Source organism: Cladophialophora yegresii, assembly GCF_000585515.1.
Source record: "Cladophialophora yegresii CBS 114405 chromosome Unknown aczIN-supercont1.5, whole genome shotgun sequence".
In the NCBI taxonomy this organism is placed as follows: domain Eukaryota; kingdom Fungi; phylum Ascomycota; class Eurotiomycetes; order Chaetothyriales; family Herpotrichiellaceae; genus Cladophialophora; species Cladophialophora yegresii.
In genome coordinates, this window is record NW_006913049.1 from 3,293,722 (window position 1) to 3,313,115 (window position 19,394).

General features: G+C 53.8%; 7 protein-coding genes across 7 annotated transcripts; 1 reads left to right on the top strand and 6 right to left on the bottom strand.

The window, feature by feature from the left end:
- Window positions 1-5: 5 nt before the first annotated feature.
- On the bottom strand, window positions 6-3,263 carry A1O7_07911 (uncharacterized protein; the record flags this gene model as incomplete). The annotated part of the gene is made up of 1 exon (XM_007761907.1): window positions 6-3,263. One exon carries the CDS (start codon window positions 3,261-3,263, stop codon window positions 6-8), a length of 3,258 nt encoding a protein of 1,085 aa, XP_007760097.1.
- Window positions 3,264-3,656: 393 nt separating this feature from the next.
- Window positions 3,657-5,561, bottom strand: A1O7_07912 (uncharacterized protein; the record flags this gene model as incomplete). Its single annotated transcript, XM_007761908.1, has 7 exons — window positions 3,657-3,854; window positions 3,919-4,327; window positions 4,380-4,738; window positions 4,790-5,002; window positions 5,079-5,200; window positions 5,256-5,315; window positions 5,369-5,561. The coding sequence occupies 7 exons, from the start codon at window positions 5,559-5,561 to the stop codon at window positions 3,657-3,659; spliced, it is 1,554 nt and encodes a 517-aa protein (XP_007760098.1).
- An 850-nt stretch (window positions 5,562-6,411) lies between these two features.
- A1O7_07913 (uncharacterized protein) lies at window positions 6,412-7,439 on the bottom strand (the record flags this gene model as incomplete). The annotated part of the gene is made up of 2 exons (XM_007761909.1): window positions 6,412-7,307; window positions 7,364-7,439. The coding sequence occupies 2 exons, from the start codon at window positions 7,437-7,439 to the stop codon at window positions 6,412-6,414; spliced, it is 972 nt and encodes a 323-aa protein (XP_007760099.1).
- Window positions 7,440-8,467: 1,028 nt separating this feature from the next.
- Window positions 8,468-9,596, bottom strand: A1O7_07914 (uncharacterized protein; the record flags this gene model as incomplete). The annotated part of the gene is made up of 2 exons (XM_007761910.1): window positions 8,468-9,351; window positions 9,404-9,596. The coding sequence occupies 2 exons, from the start codon at window positions 9,594-9,596 to the stop codon at window positions 8,468-8,470; spliced, it is 1,077 nt and encodes a 358-aa protein (XP_007760100.1).
- Window positions 9,597-13,224: 3,628 nt separating this feature from the next.
- On the bottom strand, window positions 13,225-14,290 carry A1O7_07915 (uncharacterized protein; the record flags this gene model as incomplete). The annotated part of the gene is made up of 2 exons (XM_007761911.1): window positions 13,225-13,634; window positions 13,693-14,290. The coding sequence occupies 2 exons, from the start codon at window positions 14,288-14,290 to the stop codon at window positions 13,225-13,227; spliced, it is 1,008 nt and encodes a 335-aa protein (XP_007760101.1).
- Window positions 14,291-15,236: 946 nt separating this feature from the next.
- Window positions 15,237-17,150, top strand: A1O7_07916 (uncharacterized protein; the record flags this gene model as incomplete). The annotated part of the gene is made up of 1 exon (XM_007761912.1): window positions 15,237-17,150. One exon carries the CDS (start codon window positions 15,237-15,239, stop codon window positions 17,148-17,150), a length of 1,914 nt encoding a protein of 637 aa, XP_007760102.1.
- A 679-nt stretch (window positions 17,151-17,829) lies between these two features.
- On the bottom strand, window positions 17,830-18,642 carry A1O7_07917 (uncharacterized protein; the record flags this gene model as incomplete). Its single annotated transcript, XM_007761913.1, has 1 exon — window positions 17,830-18,642. One exon carries the CDS (start codon window positions 18,640-18,642, stop codon window positions 17,830-17,832), a length of 813 nt encoding a protein of 270 aa, XP_007760103.1.
- Window positions 18,643-19,394: the final 752 nt, after the last annotated feature.

Genomic DNA, 19,394 nt, shown 5'->3' on the forward strand with positions numbered 1-19,394 from the left:
CAGTTCTATGCCCCTGCTTTGTCCACTTGGCGCATCTCAGACGCAAGCTGATCCAGCTGAGCCTGCAGCTCACTAATCGATCGCCTCAGCATGACGCTGGCACCGCGGCTCAGTGGCTTCAGAAAGACCTTTGTGGCGTCGTCTTTCTCTCCTGCCGAGTCGAGCAGCGAATCGTCTTGCGCCGAGCGTGCCTGTTCAGATCTTTCCACCAGCAGCTTTCCCCTCTCGATGATTGTGCCGAGCAGGCTCTTCGACGGGGCCAGATACAGCCAGGCGAGCACGTCTTCCATGCCGCCTGGGGGACGGAGCAATGCGTGCTTGACAAAGCCTCGAGCCATCACAAAGGCCTTTTCGCTATATTGTTCAGATTCCCTCGTGTACGCCCTGTCATTCTCGTACCCCTCGAACCCTGCCTCGTTGTAGAAGGGCCTTTTCACGAAAACCAAGCCTTGCAATGACACCAGAAGTTGAAGGATCGTGGCCTTGTCGCTCCACTTCTCGCTTTCATTCTTTCCCGACCACGTCCCTAGTAAGCTCAGACAGATCTTCCCTTCCTCGTACAGGTTCGGGTTGATGCGACCCAGGCCACTTGTCCAACTATGGAAGTGAGCAGTTGGAGGTTCGTCGGGGAATCGCTCCGGCAGGTAGAGGTCGATCAAGAATGGTGCATTCTCGTATGGCGTGTCTTTGGGTCCGATAATCAGACACCGCAGGAGATCCAGTCGGCTCTCGTAGGTGCGAACGTAGATCTCGCCTTCGGGCAGTGACGTAGCCAGAATCTTGTGCTCTTTGGCAATTCGCTTCAGGGATGCGTGTGCGGTCGGGGCTGAACGAAGGCCGAACTGGTCCGTGGGAGGCTCGCAGTCGAGGACGAGGAATTGAGGCGGGGGATGGGGACCAAGCACCGTTTGCAGTTGAAGGAGAGATCGTTCTGGTTTGGTAGAGGGCGTGGTGCCGCGCTTTGGCCTGTCCCCTGACATTTCCACATCTCCATCTGTGCCCGGCAGTTCTCCCTCAGCATCTTCGAAGATTTCATCCTGGTCTGATACCCAATTTTCGTCTCCGCTGTCGTTATCGAGACGTTGTCCGCCCTCGTACTCGACTGTTTCGGCAATAGGTTCAGGGCTCTGCTCAGACCATTCGGACTCGCTGTCCATCCAGGAATCAAGATCCATCATGCTGCCGGGCATCTCCTCTAGATCCCCACGGTCGTCAATGGTTGCAAGGATGGAGTCGGCATCAACCGACACATCTTGACACTGTTGCAAGGCTCCCAATCGGACGGTGATCGAGCCATCAAGGTTTATTGCAACAATCTGGCCAACCCAATCGGGGCCTTTCCAAGAGCCATCTCTGCTAGTCGATCTTGGAGTGCTGGACGGAGAACGAGCACCTTGTTGCTGGATCGATGTGCTTGTGCTGGTCTCGGATTGAATTGCTACCTCGTCGGCCGGGTTCTCAGTGTCTGCAGTGGCTGTTATCTGTTGCTTTCTTGGTTCGGTCTTTGTCTCCCCTGGATCTGATATCACGCACATGTCGCTTCTTTGTCTTAGTAACGAAGGAAACGACATGATCTCGTAGAGTGAGACATCTTCGATGACATCTCCGATGGGCCCGAATCGTGAATCCGTACTAAGAACTTGTCCTGAAGCCCGTAGTTCGACTCGAGGGTCTTTATACCAGCGGACACGAGCGACTCTTTCAGTAGGGTCGACTGACTGAACGACGCCCACACTGGCTGGAAGCAGGTCATGGGGACGCTCGAAAAACATCATCTCATTAAAATCTCTAGTTCCCCCATTCGCCTGTCCTTTGTGATTGACCGGTCTCTGCCGCATGCCTTCTCGCTTCAGGACAATATCCGTGGGTGCCATTTCGGCTTCAAAGAGGGCAAACCCTGTCAGTGAAGTTGAGTTAGTCGTAGTGGTGGTGCCATCTTGCCATAGGACAGTCGCATGCTGTTGCATATAGACGATTTCGAACTCGTTGATATCCCAGCCGTGAGATAAGTGCGAAGGGATCCGAACAAATTTGCCATGCGAGACTCCATTCATGGCTTGGTATTTGAGCGCAGCAGCGGAGATGTCTCTAAATTTGACACGCATACCAATCCCGAGCTCTTGTCCCGAATAAATATCATGGGCAGCTGAGACTTGTTTGTGCGTGGAATCATCCTCCCAACTTCCTCTTGGCTGCTGAGCCGCGCTTTTGTTCCTAACCGGCATCTTTCCGGGATCGTACAATGTTATATTCTTCTTCTGCCGTAAGCTAGCAGTGTCACGAAAACTCCCGATGTTCTCGTAGACCTGGATATCGTCCCCGGGCGACCTGTGAAAGACTGGTCGTGGGTCCCGGATATTAATGCTGGACACCCAGTCGACTGAAACATCACATGCTCGAGCATCAAGAACAATGCCCTGGGCTGGGGCCGTGGGGTCATATGACCCAGAAATCCACCTCCCGTTCCGCAATTGATGGCGATCAATAATCACAAACTCGCCGGGGCGGGTCTGCGCGATTGGTAGGAGTCGTGCCCATTCTTGTGTAGCCCCGAGCATGTCGGGTCGTTTGAAACCATCCGGTTCCGGCAGAGCCACGAGTGGTTTGCCATAGTCAGGCACAGGGATATGTAAACCGTAAGGCCCGTTGATAGCCACTATGCCTCCATCTTGGAGCAAGATGACAACAGTATATTCCACCTCGTCAACTAATCCTACCCAGCCTCCAGAGGTGATGATGTAATCGTCTCGTGCCACATCCTGCGCTCTTTGGATCTCTCGCGCGGGTATATCGTAGAGGAGCGTGTGGGGATTCGGGTGCGAGAAATGCGGAGGAAAATTCGACGAGCACTCCGGCGTACACTTTGGGTATGGTGGCAGTGGTAGACCATTCGCTGTGATATTTGCGAATACTGGGGCGAGGATGTAGGATTCCTGCACATCGATGACTGCGCCTGTCAGAGGACTTCCATCTCGCCTGACGGAGTCGCCTAGCCGGAACGAACGACTGAGCAAGACGAGATCATTCTGGTGCAGGAGAGAGCTCCCAGTCGCTGGATTAGCGAATTGCACGAATACATAGCCTGTCGGCGGCACACCACTCGTGAGGAAGTGATTCAAGACATCAGGCGGGACCTCGGCATGGGCGATGATCAAGTCGTCCTCGAGCGGATCGTATGAGTCGTTGTGGGTGCGCAGTACGAAGCCATAGAGGCTGAGATCTTGTTTCAGCACGACATGATCGGAGACTTCAAGCGGTCTCATCGGTCCGGCACGACGTCAGCGTGATCAAGTCGACTGGTCGCGAGGAAGAAGCGTCGGGAGTGGGCGGTGGGCGAAACAATCAACACTCACACAACTGCGGCACAAGGCTGCGGCGGGGAACAATCAGACCTTTATCCAGGAAGGTGACGCGAGACGAGGCTGTACACACTGGCTATGTCTCAGAATGGGGATGAATTGATGTGGGAAATTGGTATATCGAGGCGTAACAAAATCTGCCGAAACTCGCCACCGATTCCTGCGTAGTAGCAGCGCACTGACTTGTTCAAGACACAGCCCTGCATCCCCATCTCGCTGCGGCCCAGTCCACTCCAGTCTCGACCCATCTGACCCGATGTCGTCCATTTCCGAGCAGAACAGTACAGCAGTAACCGTCTATTGAGCCTTATCGCTCCTCTTCCGCAGATAGACCTCCAGTCCCTCCTGCACCACGAAGAATGTCGAATGATACTGCAACGGCCGACCGGGATGCACAAGCGTCACATCGTATTCCCTGAGAATCTGGATAAGGGTCTTGTTCATCTCGAACAAGGCAAGGTTGCGACCGATGCAGAGGTGGGAGCCGCCTCCAAACTATACGCAAGGCAGGGGTTAGCAAATGTATCACGCCAGTCATATAGTAGAGTGAAAAACGTACCTGATACAGATGTGAACCCATCAATTTCGCATCTCTCTCAAACCACCGCTCCGGCCTGTACTCCTCGACATCGTCTCCGAAAATCGCAGCATCGCGGTGAAGCACCCATCCATTCACCGCAACCTCGACACCACCGGGGTAGTATTTACCATCAATCTCCACACCTTCAGGGGGTGTCCTGCGATAGATGCCCAGCCCGACGGCGGGGCGTACTCGCATGGCTTCTTTCAGACAGGCCTGGAAATAAGGCAGAGCCTGGGCTTCGGCATAGGTGACGATCTCGGAAAGCTTGCCAGCTTCTTGGGCTTCGTTGATTTCTTTTGTGAGCTTGTCATACACTTTCGGAGCATTCAAGACGAGGTAGAAGAACGATTGCATTGTTGAAGCGGTCGAGTCGGACCCCGCGAAGCTGTAATGGCGGTCAGCATAACTTTCCAATGGTTAGAATCGACAGCACTCACACTGCGCCATGAGCGATACTGAACACATCGTTGATCGAGAACTTTTCAGAGTTGCCCTCATGAGCCCTCAACAGCTCCGCTAGAAGATCGATGCCCTGAGAGTCATAGTTGCCGTCTTTCTGCTTACGTTTCTCTAGCTCAGCGACAGCAATTTTCGTCATGGTGGTGGGCTGCATCTGGAACCTCCCGGGCAAGTATTTTCGGATTGGGTTGTTTCGAAGGAAGATATCGAATTCGGCGATGTGGCCGACGATGCCGTCATACCACTGCACATCATCAATGTTCTTTATCGAACCCTCAACATCATACTCTTGCTCGAGAAACCCAAATTGACGGGAGAATGCGACTTCACCGAGCACCTAACAGCGACATCAGATAACCGAACACAAGCGGGGGAAGGAGGTGCATACGTCGAAGGCGAAATAATGCAATAAATTACCCAAGTTGCACACCCGTTTGTTGTCCGTGGCATACTTCTCAAGATGCTCCATCAAGAGCTTGATCATGCCTTCAATGGGCTCGGAACGCTTCTGCATCTGAGGCAGACTGTATGGTACCACCGCGTAGCGTTTCATCTGTGCGTGCTTCCATTCTCGGACTTCGGTGAAGATATCAGGTGCGTGCTGTTCGGACAAGTCAGCTTTCCCTGACGAAGCTGTCGTCGCAATGTCGCGACATAGGGCTCGAGCTGGTATCTACCTTTGGTGGGAAGACGCTGTAGAACATGGTCTTGTGGAAACCTTTGCCCACAGCAAAGATGTCCTTGGCGGCGTTGCAAGTGCCGAAGGAGACTTCATTTGGTGCTGTCCGAACGACGGGTCCTTTTCTCCGTGTGAGAATGACCTGATTCATCATGGTCTACCAATCTGGGCTTACCATATTTCTTATGTAGAGCTATATGATCGAGCTCGGTGTGACCATTGTAAGTACTCCACACTGGAAATTGATTGTCAGCAGGGCCCGGCAACAACAGAAGGAAGATCTGATACCTTTCCATAATCTAGATACCGAGGCAAGCCATGGGCCGGGCACATTTCTTAGGGGCGACGCGTATTTCTTGTACAGACATCTGCCGACGAGCGCGAGAACCGCAACAAGCAGGAAATTGCTGGTCACAAAGGCGACAATCTGTGCGACAAGTGAGGTTTTCTCCGTCGACGACGAAGTGTCGACGACCTTCATATTGACAGCTTGACCTCGTGAATGCGATCCTGACACGGTGACAAAGAGCAGACGTCAGAAGAGGAGGAGTTGTCGCAGGGATGAGCCCATCGCCAGCTATATCTATAGGCGTCGTTCCCCGCCCAATGGTGCTCATTAAATGCATTGCCGACGATTTCTCTCCAGATCCAGAGCGCTTGGCGCGCTGCCTTGTGATATCATGCCCGCTTTTTGACCGTTTGTCCAATTGTACCGCCTTCTCAGTCCGCTTGGTCTTGAGAGAGCTCGTTAAAGCGGTATTGGGCCCCCTCTGATTGGAGAGTCACGGCCACTGCGGAGTAAATGCCTTCGGATGGCAAATGGCGACAGTTGTTGCAGGAGCCCCGCGAAAGACTCTCTCCATCGGAAAACCCCCATCAGCGTCGGCAGTGGCACGTTGATATTCCAACCCCACATAGGCCCCTTCGTGGAAAGTTTGCGGAGTATCCCCAGTTCACGTCGGCCTGGCCAGTCCACTGTCTATGCTCCGCGTCTGGGACAGTCTAACCATGCGTCAAGGATATATGGCCACTTAGAGATCAGCTTGGAGGCTCTGCGGAAGACGGCGAGTCGAGGTATAGGAGACTCAAAGGAGCAGAAGAAAAATGTCTCGCCAAGCCCTTACGTCACAGGCATCAGGCCGAATGATCAGGGTGAGAGTCACAGTGAGATGAGAGTAACGTGACAGGGAGAATCGTGAGAGAGTACGCTCTGAACTCTGTTCTTGATATCAGGACCAAGGATTCAATAGCCTTCATATGCCACGAGCTTCAAAGGGTAGAGTACAATTATTGGTCGTGTGCCATGTCGGTACTCCTATCTTCCAGCAGCCCTAGATGTCAAATTTCTCACCAACCAGTTCCTCACTCAACTTCCACAATTTCTCGGCCGCCTCGAGACTTTCTGCATACTCATACGTCTTCTGAGGCTGACAGTCTGCCATATACATTCCACTCTGCGGTTCGATCCTGGGATCCAGGGCTGCCACAACTGTCGTGGCAATGCCCTCAGCCATGCTCTTCCGGACTTCACCTTCGAGTGGAAAATGTTTGCCCGTGTTTTTCTGCGCAACACTTTCGATGGCAGCAAGCGCGACAGCAATGTCGGTTAGATGGTTCCCGAGTTGGGTCTCATAGATGGAGCCAGGGTGAACACCGTAGCTCTGGATACCGTGATCACGGAGCTTGTTAGCCAGATAGAGTGAGAAGAGAATGTTGGCGGTTTTAGATTGGCCGTAGCCAGACCACGGGTCGTATTCTTTCCCCTCTAAGAAGTTGTAATCATCGAATCGCACGGGCCCAATCTTGTGACCAAGACTCGTCAGGTTCACGATCCTGGACCCGGAGCCGGCCGCGAGAATCTTGGGAAAGAGGAGCTTGGTGAATAGGAAGTGACCCAGATGGTTGGTTGCAAACTGAATCTCAATTCCGTTCTTGTTGGTCGTGTATTCTTGAATGGCCATAATTCCGGCATTGTTGATGAGAATGTCGAGCTTGGAGATCTTGCCGTTGATCGTGGCGGCGGCAGCGCGAACGGAATCAAAGTCGTTGAGAGAGACAGGGACGAAGTCCACTTTAATGGAGGAGTCGATCCCGTTGATGCGGGCAATGATCGACTCGACGCGCGGCTGGGATCGAGCGAGAAGAATCAGATGCTCGGGATGGCCATAGGCAAGCGCGACTGCTGTCTCGCCTCCCAGGCCCTTCTCACTGGCGCCTGTAACCACAACTGCTCTGTTTGTCAGTCCTGAAGGGTTACCACATTGGCAGCGTGTGAGCACTGACTCGTTTTGCCTTTGACTCTGTCGCTGAATTCTCTGACGACATCGGCGCCAGTAGTCTTGCCGGTAAATGTAGCCATCCTGTTGGGTTTGGCAATCGGTGCTTGAATTCGAACTGTTCTTCTCCGACGTAGAAAGGAAGGGGGCGCGATGTCGTGTCTTGCAGATTATGGCAGTTCAGTTTGCTGCTGCTCTTGAAAAGATGAAGATTAACGCCTGTTTAAATAGTCATACACCCTACCTGTGCATCTCTGCCGACCACGGCGGAAGCCATATCTCCATGCAATGCCTTTCCTGCATACATGTCGGCTTTAAAGCGGCTTTGGAATGGAGCAACATCTTGCTCCTCCCCTGATGCTACGTTGCCTTGAGCGAACAGTCCGGATAGTCAAATCCGTGCGTGCTCTCATGCTCCTAGCCGGTCCTGGAAGATGTTTCTGATTCATTTGTTCAGGTGCAAGTGGAGTGGGCGCCGTAGGTCTCTCGAAAAGGAGAGAATCTGTCCAAAGCGTACCGGCTGAACGCGGACAAAAATGATCCGCATTGCCCGGATCTACGATTGTTCCGGGTCCCGCAACAGCCACAGGAAGGAAATAGCGGAAAGAGCGATGGGCCTCGTCAATCATTCGAATCACAGTCGAGTTTCGCAACGGTCAAGGCCTCCCTCCGAACCAAAATCATTCTCGGACTTTACTCAAGCAGCGCGCCATGGGTCAGCCACCTGCTGCTGGGTTCGTCCGTAATCCGTTGGGTTACCGTGTACGGAGTATGGAACATCACCAATGATGAAAACATGAACAGTCGCGCGTAAGGACGTTACTAAGGTAAGAAATCTCGTTCATTTCAATCATTAATTTGTGGCTCAGCTTGAAACGAAATCGGCGGATAGGAGAAATCATTATGATACATGAAAACAAAGCGAATGCTGTTGATACTCATGGGGTATCTCAAAAACGAAGACGTCGATTTTCCCAAGCCGAAAGCATAAAGCACCACCGAGCATTCCGCTTTTCCAGCGAGCAGTGGCTGGCGGTGAATTCATCTCAATACCCAGTGCAACCTGTTTCTGTTTGTTCCTTCATCCAGCCCATACCGTAACCGGTATAGCTCAGATGTTCTCAATGACTCGGGCATTCATTGCCTGTTGAAAGCCATCGCCGCTATCCATGTTGAAAGCATTGCCGGTGTTTTGCCTCGAGTTGTAGCCACTAGCTTCGCCTCCATTGTTCTGATTTTGGAATGTAGCACTCATATCAGTCGGCATGGTCTGGTTGGCAGCAGGCAAGAAGATGACTTTGCTGTTCGCCGTCTTGGCCATGGCTTGCATGGCTTCCAGGTACCTGATTTGCATGGCAGGAGCTGAGCTCAAGATATCGGCGGCTTGTCTCATGAGTTTGGCCGACTCAACTTCGGCGCGTGCAGCAATGACCTTGGATTCACCGATTCTCTTGGACTGGGCAGCCATCGAGAGCGAGTCTTGAAGATCGTTGCTGAAGATGATGTCTTTGATGAGCATGGACTCGACTTGAACACCCCACCCTGCAGCGACCTCTTCGATGATCTCTCCGATCGACTGCGCGATCTCTTCACGACGCTCAATCACGTCTTGGAGGACACGCGCGCCGACAACGTGGCGGAGCGTGGTCTGCGTCCGTTCAACCAAGGCCTGACGAATGTTCGAGATACCGAAAGCGGCCTTGTGGGGCGAAGTGATGTGATAGTAGATGACAGACGTCAGATTCAACGTGACATTGTCTTTAGTCATGCAGACTTGACGCGGGACCTCCACGATCTGGATCTTGACATCGACCTGAATAAGTCGCTCGGAGAGCGGGTTGACCTTGACCAGGCCAGGGTCGACCGCGCGCGAAAAGCGACCGAACTTGGTGACGAGACCGACGTTTCCTTGGGAGACCGGCTTGTAGGGATTGGGGCAGATGATGCAGCAGGGAATGGCACCCAAGAAGCCGACGCAGCTTCCGAGAGTGTTGACTGCACCCGGTGTTAGCTCCGTCGCCCGAAGCGTACGTTGTGATGTACATACTCATAGACCCGTACCAGCCGTGATTCTGTTCCTCATCGCCTTGAAGCGTCTGCGCATAGGATGGTTGCAAGTCCTCACGTCGAGGTGGCTGCACTTTGATCAAGCCACCGTTCTGAGGACGGAAACCGACGGGCGGGGCATTGGCACCGGTGCTCTTGCCACTGTCAAGGCCAGATCCGCGGGGAGAGTCCATTGTCGACGATTCCGATTCAGAAACCAGGCGGCGAATGGACGACAGGATGGGCTGCTGTTGATATCAGAGTCAGTATGGAGGGGCAGGTGAGGGATGCGGTGCTGCGATATATTTTCTGTTTGCGCTCCGGAAAATGCGACAAACAAGTAATGGCTGCAAGAGGCGTGAGGCAACAAGTTCAATAGATCTAAGTCGTCATGGAAGGCGGGTTGATTTATGTACACAGTAAGGACTGCTGGAGGCGGAGAAGCGAAGAAGCGCAAGAGGAGAACGAGCCGTAAGACTTGCGCCCCCCGCCGGCTGTGTGATTGGGCGAGCGGCTAAGGCCCTGCAGCTGCACTATGGGTGTGGAGTGTCCCATTCCCGTGGGCAGCCCAGTCACTCATTAGTTAAAGAAGTTTAACTGCTCCGTCGCCTAAAACCAGTCCTGAAGCACGCTATTTCTGGAAGCACGGGTTACTCTTTTCATGGCGATCAGATCCATCAATCTTCCTTCTGTCACGGGGCGTCAAGATGTCTGTCCACGCGACACCGCCTGCACTCGAGATACTGAAGTCAGCCTGCTACTGCTCTAGCTGAGATGGACGAGGCCTTTTCGACCCCGGGCGCTATTGCAGTGGCCATGTTCGTGGCGGTAGAGCCACTGAGCGCGCCTGGAAAGTGACCAGAGCTGTTGACACTGTCGTATTCGCATGCGAGAGGATCATGGAATAGCGTCCTGGGGTCTCTGCGGCATGAAGGAGATCCCAGGGAGAAGGATCGTCCCATACCTCGTACGAACATGGCCGAGGCAGCTTGATCCATCATCCCCCATCAGGCGACTCTCCTCCTGTCTCCTGCAACAGTCTGTCGACCTCTCAAAAGCAACATGTGACGAGGCAGTGCAAATATCACGCCAATCCGACTTCGACGCGTTCTCCACCTGAGCACCCAGTCCATTACGCCTTCCTTCTTGCCAGTCTGCCTTGGGCCTGCGGTGATTCGCTCACAAGCTGCTCATCCTTGGATACCTGCATTCCTGAGACGGCACATTCTCTCCGCGGTTCTCTGTCTGCCGCATATCCGACTGGAGCGTTACCACTCCGCGGCCACGAAGGACGTCCCCTGCCAGTGCACCCCACACACTCCTTCGGTAAGAAAGCTTAGCATGCAGAATACTCCCGTCTATGCGTCGAGACCGTTATCGAGCGGTCTTGGTTGGACGCGCAATCACACACCACAGCTGCCGTCAACGATGCTCATATCGGAATACGGACACGAGTGTGAGTCCCTATGCCAAAGTTGCCTCTCTTAGGAGGGCGGGTTATTGTCGGCCGCCCTGTATTCATCGCCCTACGAGTAGCCTTGACACTGCCAGCTACGAGTGAGCCTTGCCTTGGCGATGAGATCCTTCGTGGCTGGGGTAATATCCAAGCGAGATGTTGTCCCTATTCCGATATCCACACAGAACCGTTCCGTTTGCTGCGGTCCGTGGTCTCCGGATCCTGCGGTCCAGGAGCAGTCGCCTTTGCTCTGGAACAAGAGTCTGCCCGATTACTGACCGGATTCATTCCACAATGCCGCCGCTTCCTGAACGCCATCACAGGAGCTGTATTTGGCGCACATGACCTACACCTCTCCTTTCAAGAATCTGCCTTCTACACAGTACTCCGTGCGATCGGTTGATCCGCCACGTCACGGCGGATCCCCAAAAGCCGTCTGGACGACTGATATTAAGAATGATGCCCGGAGACCTTCGAGAGTATTCCCATTAGCAGCTAGTCACCAAGAGATCGTATTGTCTCGGGACTGGGACTCTGGAGGACACCAAAAATATCAACCCTCCCGGTTGCCCAGCCGCTGAGCTAGCCTACCTCGTACATCTCCTTCGCTTCGATAAGGTTGAAGCTCGTCTTTCGCAAGTGGAATTCTAACGGCTCCTCAAATTGACATCATAGGTTCGCTTCTCGTCACTCTCTCTGTCTCTTGATGTCGTCGATACAGTTGGGCTCTCACACGCTGGCGTATTCGTACTGACCTCCTTGAGAGCTAACAGAACGGAACTACTAAAAGTAGAATCAAGATGCAGTCGGACTGCTCCAATACGTCTTCTCGCTAAAGCCGATAGCAAAGACTACTTACAAAAAACATCGGGAGATACAAGGGTCGAGCCGCCGAGGGGCATTCCGCCATCTACCTACTCCGTACAGCATGGGGTATCAGATTGACTGAATACGGCACGAGTTCGCCGGTTTGCTGCGACATGGGCTATCCAGAATCCCGCAAAAGCTGCCCAAAAACAACAAGAGCCAGTAGTCATCGAACGGACTTCTGGGCGATACACGCCACGAATTCTGGACCACTACCATTCAATGTTCATGACCGGCTCAGAGGCCAAGCACCAGGTCGGTGGTGTTGGGCGGATAGCGGTGTCTCCTGGGAACCGCAATTAAGCTTCGCAGAGCAGTAGCGCAAGTTATAGCCACAGCTATTCCAGGCTTCATGTCGGCCTACAACAGTAGACAATGCCGTACGCTCAGCTCAAGAGACCCTTCCAGTCGTGCCCCGAATCTCCTCCAGCAGCATCTTTCGCTCTTAACGACTTTGGTTGACTTGCATTTGGCAAATTTTACTTCATCCTGCTTCGGCTGATATCCAGTGCCGACATAACTCGACCGCAGGAACTCATATGCTGAAGTTGTCATTATCATCCAGGAAACAAGCACAATGTTGTCAGTCTCTCCGGACTCTGTGTGATCGATGCCAGTTTCCACTTCATTTGTACTTCTCGATTCCTCAATTGAGAACCTGGGAGAACAGTCTGCCTCGCCCCTTACGAATAGCTAGATCTTCGTACGATATATGTTGTCTGATCCCACAACTCGACACTGCGGCCGAATGTGGAGCCCAGCGCAAGGGGAGATTAGCTGGTTGCCGTACGGCCATGCCAGCCAATCTCATTCACTTTGTCGCATACCAGGAAATGGAGGACTACTGCGGCATAAAACCACAAACCCCCACCCCCCCCCCCCCCCCCCCCCCGCGCGCGGGCGCCGCCCAAAACACAGCCTCGTTGGATCCATCCACATTCCCCACGAGCCCAAATCCCATTTGAGACATCAAGGGCATGTGGCGTATACTGTGTACAGGTCGATCCCCGAGCCCTCGCAACGGCAATGGGTGGAATATGACACAGCGGTGACATTACACATACCTCTGCCTCCCCAGACATGTCAAATCGGTGGTGCTACGAGGACCCTGTTTCATACGTCGTCACTGGCTGCCGCAAGCCTATCAAGACAGTAAGTCAACCGGGCCGAACAGTCGGCATGATCTGTTTTGTGTTGCTGGCTTAACCTGCATTCGCTCTCCGTCTCCTATCATGATCACGCATGTCATTGACTCTCATACGCAACATTGCGCAGCACCTGCATTCGAAGCCCTCTGGCCACATGGCTGTGCGAGGAGACAAGCGCCAAAATAGGACGGGCACATACCCTACTGGACGCCATGTGGAAGACTTCAGACGAAGATAGATCAGCTGCAAGGAGCCTTGGCCCTCATGACGATGAACATGTCAAGGCTACGCGGCAGAATCAAACTCGGAACGCCGCACGTACATCGTTCATTAACCTCCAGAAACGAAAAATCATACAGTGGGCGGCTTCCTAATCTCCGTCGCCGTGCCCCTTATACCTCTCACCTCGTCCGGGTTCAGAGCAATGCCGAACCAGGTCTTTAACCCCTCCACTCTCTCACTTTCACTCTTGGCCTCCACCACAACCTCTTTCGGAGCCTCTCCCAACCTCCGCTCGATCTTCTCGCCACCCAAAATGACCGTCCCTGTGGCTTTCGTTCTCGTTTCGTCGTCAACGAGGATCTTCACCATGACGAGACGATGGGTGAACCAGGAAGCAGGATCCTGTGACGTGCGATAGTTTATTATCTCGAAGTCAGAGGGGAGCCATTCTAGGGTGTTGAAGCAGTAACAGCCTTGCCATTGAGGGTAGGATTTGTTACGGGACTCGAGAACCCAGAGGTGTTGGGATTGGTCCGTGTCTGGAGCTTTGTTAGCCACTTGAAAACCAAGGTGGAATGGCGGTTGTGTTCGACTTACTCGACGCTATCGGGCGGTACACCAGTCGGATCTCGGCACCAGGGACGGAGTTGTAGACCTTGTTTGACTTGTGGTCCAGCGGAATGGGGTGCAGCGGAGAGGTAGAGCCGAAACCGACGTCGACCAAGTACTTCTGACCGTCAATGGTCACGATGATGACTTCGTGCTGCCATCCCGCGAACCCCGGGTCGTCCTTGTCTCCGTCCAGGGAGTGACTGACTCTCGCTCCAGTAACATAGAGCTGATACCCCAGGCTTCTCAAGATGGTTGAGAAGAACGCATTGTTCTCCATACAATACCCCCCTAGGCCCCTCTCTACAATCTTGTGGTACAAAGCGTCGGAGTCCAGGGTTATGGTGCGGTGCCAGGAGTAATGTAGCGCGAGGTTGCCCCAGGGGTTGAATGCCATTTGGCGGAGTTGAAGAGTCCCAAGCGCGGCAAGCGGATCGGCTTGAATCTCGGCCTCGAGTGTTTCGAGTGAGTACGATGGTGAAGGAGCTATGTGCTTCGAGACATAGGTGGCGAGTTGTTCGCGAGTATAGGTTGGGCGGAAGGAGGAAGAGTGAGCACGCGGAGAGGACTCTGCGTCTTCGCCCATGTTGTCGATCTCTAGTGTTGTCGTTCCTTTTTCCTTGAACCACGATTGAAGGTTCCCCTTACGTATATATACTTAACTGTCTGAGCGACCGAGGCAGTCGCAGGTGCCAAGTGAAGTCGTCTCCTTGCTGATATATCAAGAGTCCAGGCAGTCCGCCTTAGTCAGAATGTAGTTAATATCGATCTGGCAACTCAAACAGGAGCCGCGGAATGACCGTATCCTTGATACTTGCTAAGTCAGCAGCGGCAATATTTGTATGTTTCCCGGCGTGTCCGATCTGGCTGAAGTAGGGGCGATAAACTCGACAAGACTGTAATGCCAAAAAACAAACCGACCGTCCCATTGCGACAGCGACAGTTGGTTTCCGATGCTCGGCGGAGATGTACGTCGCTTGCGCATGGACCGAGTCTTGTGCTGCCCACGTGGAGGACCGTCGCACAATGAAGACGCCATGTCGTACATCCGAGCACAAGCGCCATGCAAACGAGCAAATCGGGGCGGTGATGAAGACTTCTTCCGCTCCCTTCTCAGCGCTTCCTCAGGCATTACCAAACCCCTATCGAAAAATAGGCCGCCACGATTGGCAAAAGTCTAGAACATGGTGAACGCACGAGGACAACACCATGTGGTCTTCGTCGCTGTTCTGTCAGCTGTGACCATGTAAGGACTGTAGACTGACTGACCAACTGGATTTTCAGTTCAACGTGACTTCCTTGGCCGCCTCAGTTGCCTTCTTCCAAAAGCACCTGGCCTGACTTGTTCCTTCCCTTGCAACCAGCGGCGTCACTGCCGTCGGCATCAGTTGCCGCCGTTGGAACCCCACAATCAGTTCCATTTCACTCTCCACTGCTACGCTGTTCATAGTACTGTCTTATCAGGCCACGCCTTCTTCCCTCCGTCCTTCGAGATGCGGCGGAAGGCTTTTCGGTAGTGTGCATCTTCCAGGATGAAGGACACTCTGCGGAAGAAGCTGACAAAGAGGGGATCTGGAAGCGAGCTCGAGGCCGCTTCTCAGCTCGACGTGACTTCCCAGTCCAGCGACTCGGTGTCTCCCAATCCGTGGGCTAGCGAAGCCTCTTCGACCACGAATGGTGAAACTATCTCGCGCCAGGTCTCCAAGACTTCGAGGACTTCCGACACCATCTCCCCCATCCGGAGCATCATGTCGACCGCTACCAGGGAGGAAAACGAAACATTTTACGAGACATCCCCAGCTCCCACTCAGCAACTAGAGGTCCCTGGCACAAACGGTGACAATGCCAGCGAAGAGGCGAAACCAGCTCGTCGAAGGAAGACTGTCACCAAGACGCCCCATACATTTGAACTCGAAGCAGATTTAATAGCAGTCAAACCGAAGGAACAGCCCCCTCCGACTGAGCCACCCAAACAAGATGTCCAGGCCCCGGTTCTCAAAAAGAAGAAACGGGTCTCTGTATCTCAAGCTGCTCCTTCGGAACTCACGGGGACTACGGCCGTGGTAAATCCTGTGCCATCAGTGGTCCAGACAACGAGCCCGATCGCCTCCCCTAAGACGCCGTCCGCTACAGCTCCACCAGCGACACCAACTCAACCCGCTCCTCCGTCGGTAGCAATCTCGCCGGCATCCCCAAAACAAGGCACGTCCTCGACGCCCGCACCAGTGAACCCATTCAGCACTCAGCGGGCCAAGAAATCTCAATCCCTGTCGTCCGTTCCTCAAGTCTTCACCTCCAATCCGTGTCGCTTTACTCCGCCAGTCCTGCCGAAGGAAGCATTTCACGGCAAAGTCATTGTGCTCACGCACGGTGCCAGCCAGGTCGGTCAAGCCATGATTCGTCATTTCCATGCTGCCGGATGCCGCGTTCTCTTTGGGGACACAAACCCGGATCAAGCTCGCAAGTTCATTTCATCGCTGGGTCCTCCTCATGTGGTCCATTTCAACAAATGCGATCTGACCAGATATTCCGATATGCTGGAGCTTTTCAAATTAGCAGTGACAATGTACGGTCGCGTCGACCACGCCATATTCGGCGTTGGCGAGGATGGTGGTCAGGCTAGTACAGTGGGTGGTGGGGAGAAAGGTTGGTTCGAAGATCGACCAGGAATCAACAAGACCGCCAAGATGGCCTATGATGAAGTTGCGACGGAGCCTGGGGGTTTAGGAGACATACTCACCGCCAGTGTTCGCTTCGCTCGCATTGCGATGGCATATCTAAAGTACTCGCCGAAGGCCAAGAATAACAAGAAGTTTGTCAACCCCTATTCAACGGCGCAGGCTGAACCACCCACATCGACTGGGACGAATGACCGAAGCTTGACTTTCATGACGTCTACCTCGGCCTTCAAGGAGACTCCACAACTGCCCATATATCAGATGACGCAGCATTCGATCTTGGGTCTGGTCCGCAGCCTACGGACAGGAATCGATCCGGATCCAGAGCGAGATGGCGTGAGGATCAATGCGGTCGTCACGAATGTAATGATTCCGCGGGCCGTTGCACAAGCCGGGGGTAGGAGCATGTCTGTGCAACTGCCGCCCGACAGACCAGAGGATGTGGCTCGCGTCGTGGTGGGAGTGGTTGCAACGAATTCTACCACACCAGATATCAACGGGCAAGACAGTTCAGCCGGAGGTGGAATCACAAACGGGGGAGGTATATGGTACGAGAAAGGCCATGAAAGGGGCATGAGGGAAAAGCATCTCCACGGGCGTGTGATATATGCCGCGGGCTCCGACTGTTGGGATATTCAGGAAGGGCTGGATCGAAGTGAAGCTGTTTGGATAGGACAAAAGCCTGCCGAGGCCTTGAGCAGGAACATGGCAGGGGTGAGCTTGAGCAGCGCAGGAGGACAGAGCTCGTGGATCTTGGATATGGTCTGAGCCACCAACGAGGCTGAATCAACCTCATCCCACGCCACTAGAAGAAAGGAGAGTCGCCGACTAGAGTCTCAATTCGCTTCTGTGTTCCATATTAGCCCTCTTCGACTTGGTTTGATTTTCGGTACGACTTGCAAAGGGAAGAGGATCAACAGGTTCCTGAAATGTGCTTTATTGATCCTCCGCGTTTAGCCCCTGATGACAAAACGGGATCGGAGGCCCCATGTTGTAAACGTCTCGGGCGATATTGTGGCATATAGCATTCAGTGTACTATCGACAAAAAATGAAAGAGTTATTGTAGGGTCTCGTCTCGTCAACTAAGGTAACCAAAGACCCGCACTAAATTGTCTTCTTGTGTCCGTATGTCGGGTCTTCCAGCTCCGGCGAACCCCGAATCGAGGGTCTCTTTCCCTCGCTCTGCCTCGCATAGGAGTGTTTCCTCGCTTTTTTGGCACCGGTGGAACTGGTATGGATAGAAGCGAGGGCCGCAAGGCCAGACCCACGGGTTCAAGACGCCCCCAGTAAATCGCTACTGCCAGTTTTTCTTTGCACTGCGCCACCTTTTCAAGGGCCAAAGCGGTCGCTCTCGGTATTTCGGCCATTATATGTAGAACAGAGACTCCAGGTCATTTGCCCAACTCCCAACTCCCCACAACGCCAGGGACGGAACGGTCCGGTTCTTCAGTCGACTGAAGAATGCTCGTTGGGAGGCAGGTGATTGATCCATGTGGCGTATGGGGCGCATTGTGTCCATCCAGTTGGTGCGCGGACGCCACGGATTGAGGCGCCTCCGTCTTGTCTCTGGAGAGTCTTGTGGCGGCAGTGGATGACATGGTCGTAGGAGATGAGTTCGGTGATGAGCGGTTCCTGGTTGCGCATGGCACGGACCAGCTTCTCCCACGCGTAAATGCAATGGGTGACGTGATAGTCCTGCGCGACGTAGACCGCGTCGTGTTCGCCCTTTCTCATTTCCTCCAGGGTGTAAATGTGACTGGCGCCGGGATCGGCATACCAGGTCCAGTTGCCGACCTCGAGGAACCGGTTTGACAGGACTTCGTCGAAACAGTCGGCAGGCGTCCAGAGTTGCATCATGACATCAAAGACGCAGCCATTTGCTCTTGCTTCATCGGGGGTATTTCCGCAATTCTGTATCGGGGCCTCAGGCGTTTTCGAGTCCTCGACGGTCTTTAATGAATCGTCGTCGACAATGGGAGTCGCAACGGGGGTCGCTGAGGTAAGAGATGTGCTGGCGACAACGGCGGCGGCACTGGCGGTCGAGCTGGCGACTGCTTGGGAGGAGGTGTCGTGAGAAACGAAGACGGATGAGATCATGGAGAGGACGGCGGCCACGATGGCAATGAAAAGCGTGCCCGTCGCGATTGACAGGAAGATGGACTGTTTACCCCAACCGGCTCTCACCGGGCCTTTCTCAGGGAGCGCAGCAAAGGCCGCATCGTTGGTCGAAACCGATCGGTAGTGATTATTGTAGCCCATTGTTGTGATCCAGGCCCAGCCGGAACCTCACCGAGACGTGCCAACTCCGAGGTCAGAATCCGCGGGGACACACAGCGAGAGACGGATCGCGGGATCAATCGAGGATGAGCAAGGCGTTTGCGGGGATAGAATCAAAACGAGTGTGGATGTCGCCGATGCAACTTTGTTGCAAGGTGTCGGGGCGTGCGATGGTAGGGAATTAACAGCTGAGCGGTTGGTGGAGAGGAGATGCGATGCTGTTGGAGGGGATGGGCGCTGTTTTCAAGAGCCTGTCAACCCTGCGCTTCTCGGCTGCGCCCACCCCAGCGACTGCTAGACAAGCATCAGGGGCAACACGCCGAGCCTCCAACGGCAAGTTTAACAGCAAGCCCCCAGCGCGCCCCAGTGGCCAGAGCCCCGTCGCCCAATTGCCACGCGTGAACTGTCTTCGACTCCTGGCCCGTGCGCCCTACTAGAACATTGCGTCGAAATTGCTCTATCGATAACTGATCCTTCTTGCAATCACCTGATGGTACCATTGCTCCTGACCCAGTACTGTGTACGGAGTGTACTGTGGACATGCCCTTGTGGCATGATGTGTGGAAGCACACAGTAATCCGCAATCCTACCAGGTACGGTGATACATTCCAGTAAGCGTATGCGCTGATGTCTGTCCGGAGGTGAAATCGCTCAGCTTAAACCTGGCCTATCGCCGATGCGCTGTGGCACGGCCTCCGATCGCGTCATATGCTATATTTGTTCTTGTCACGGGT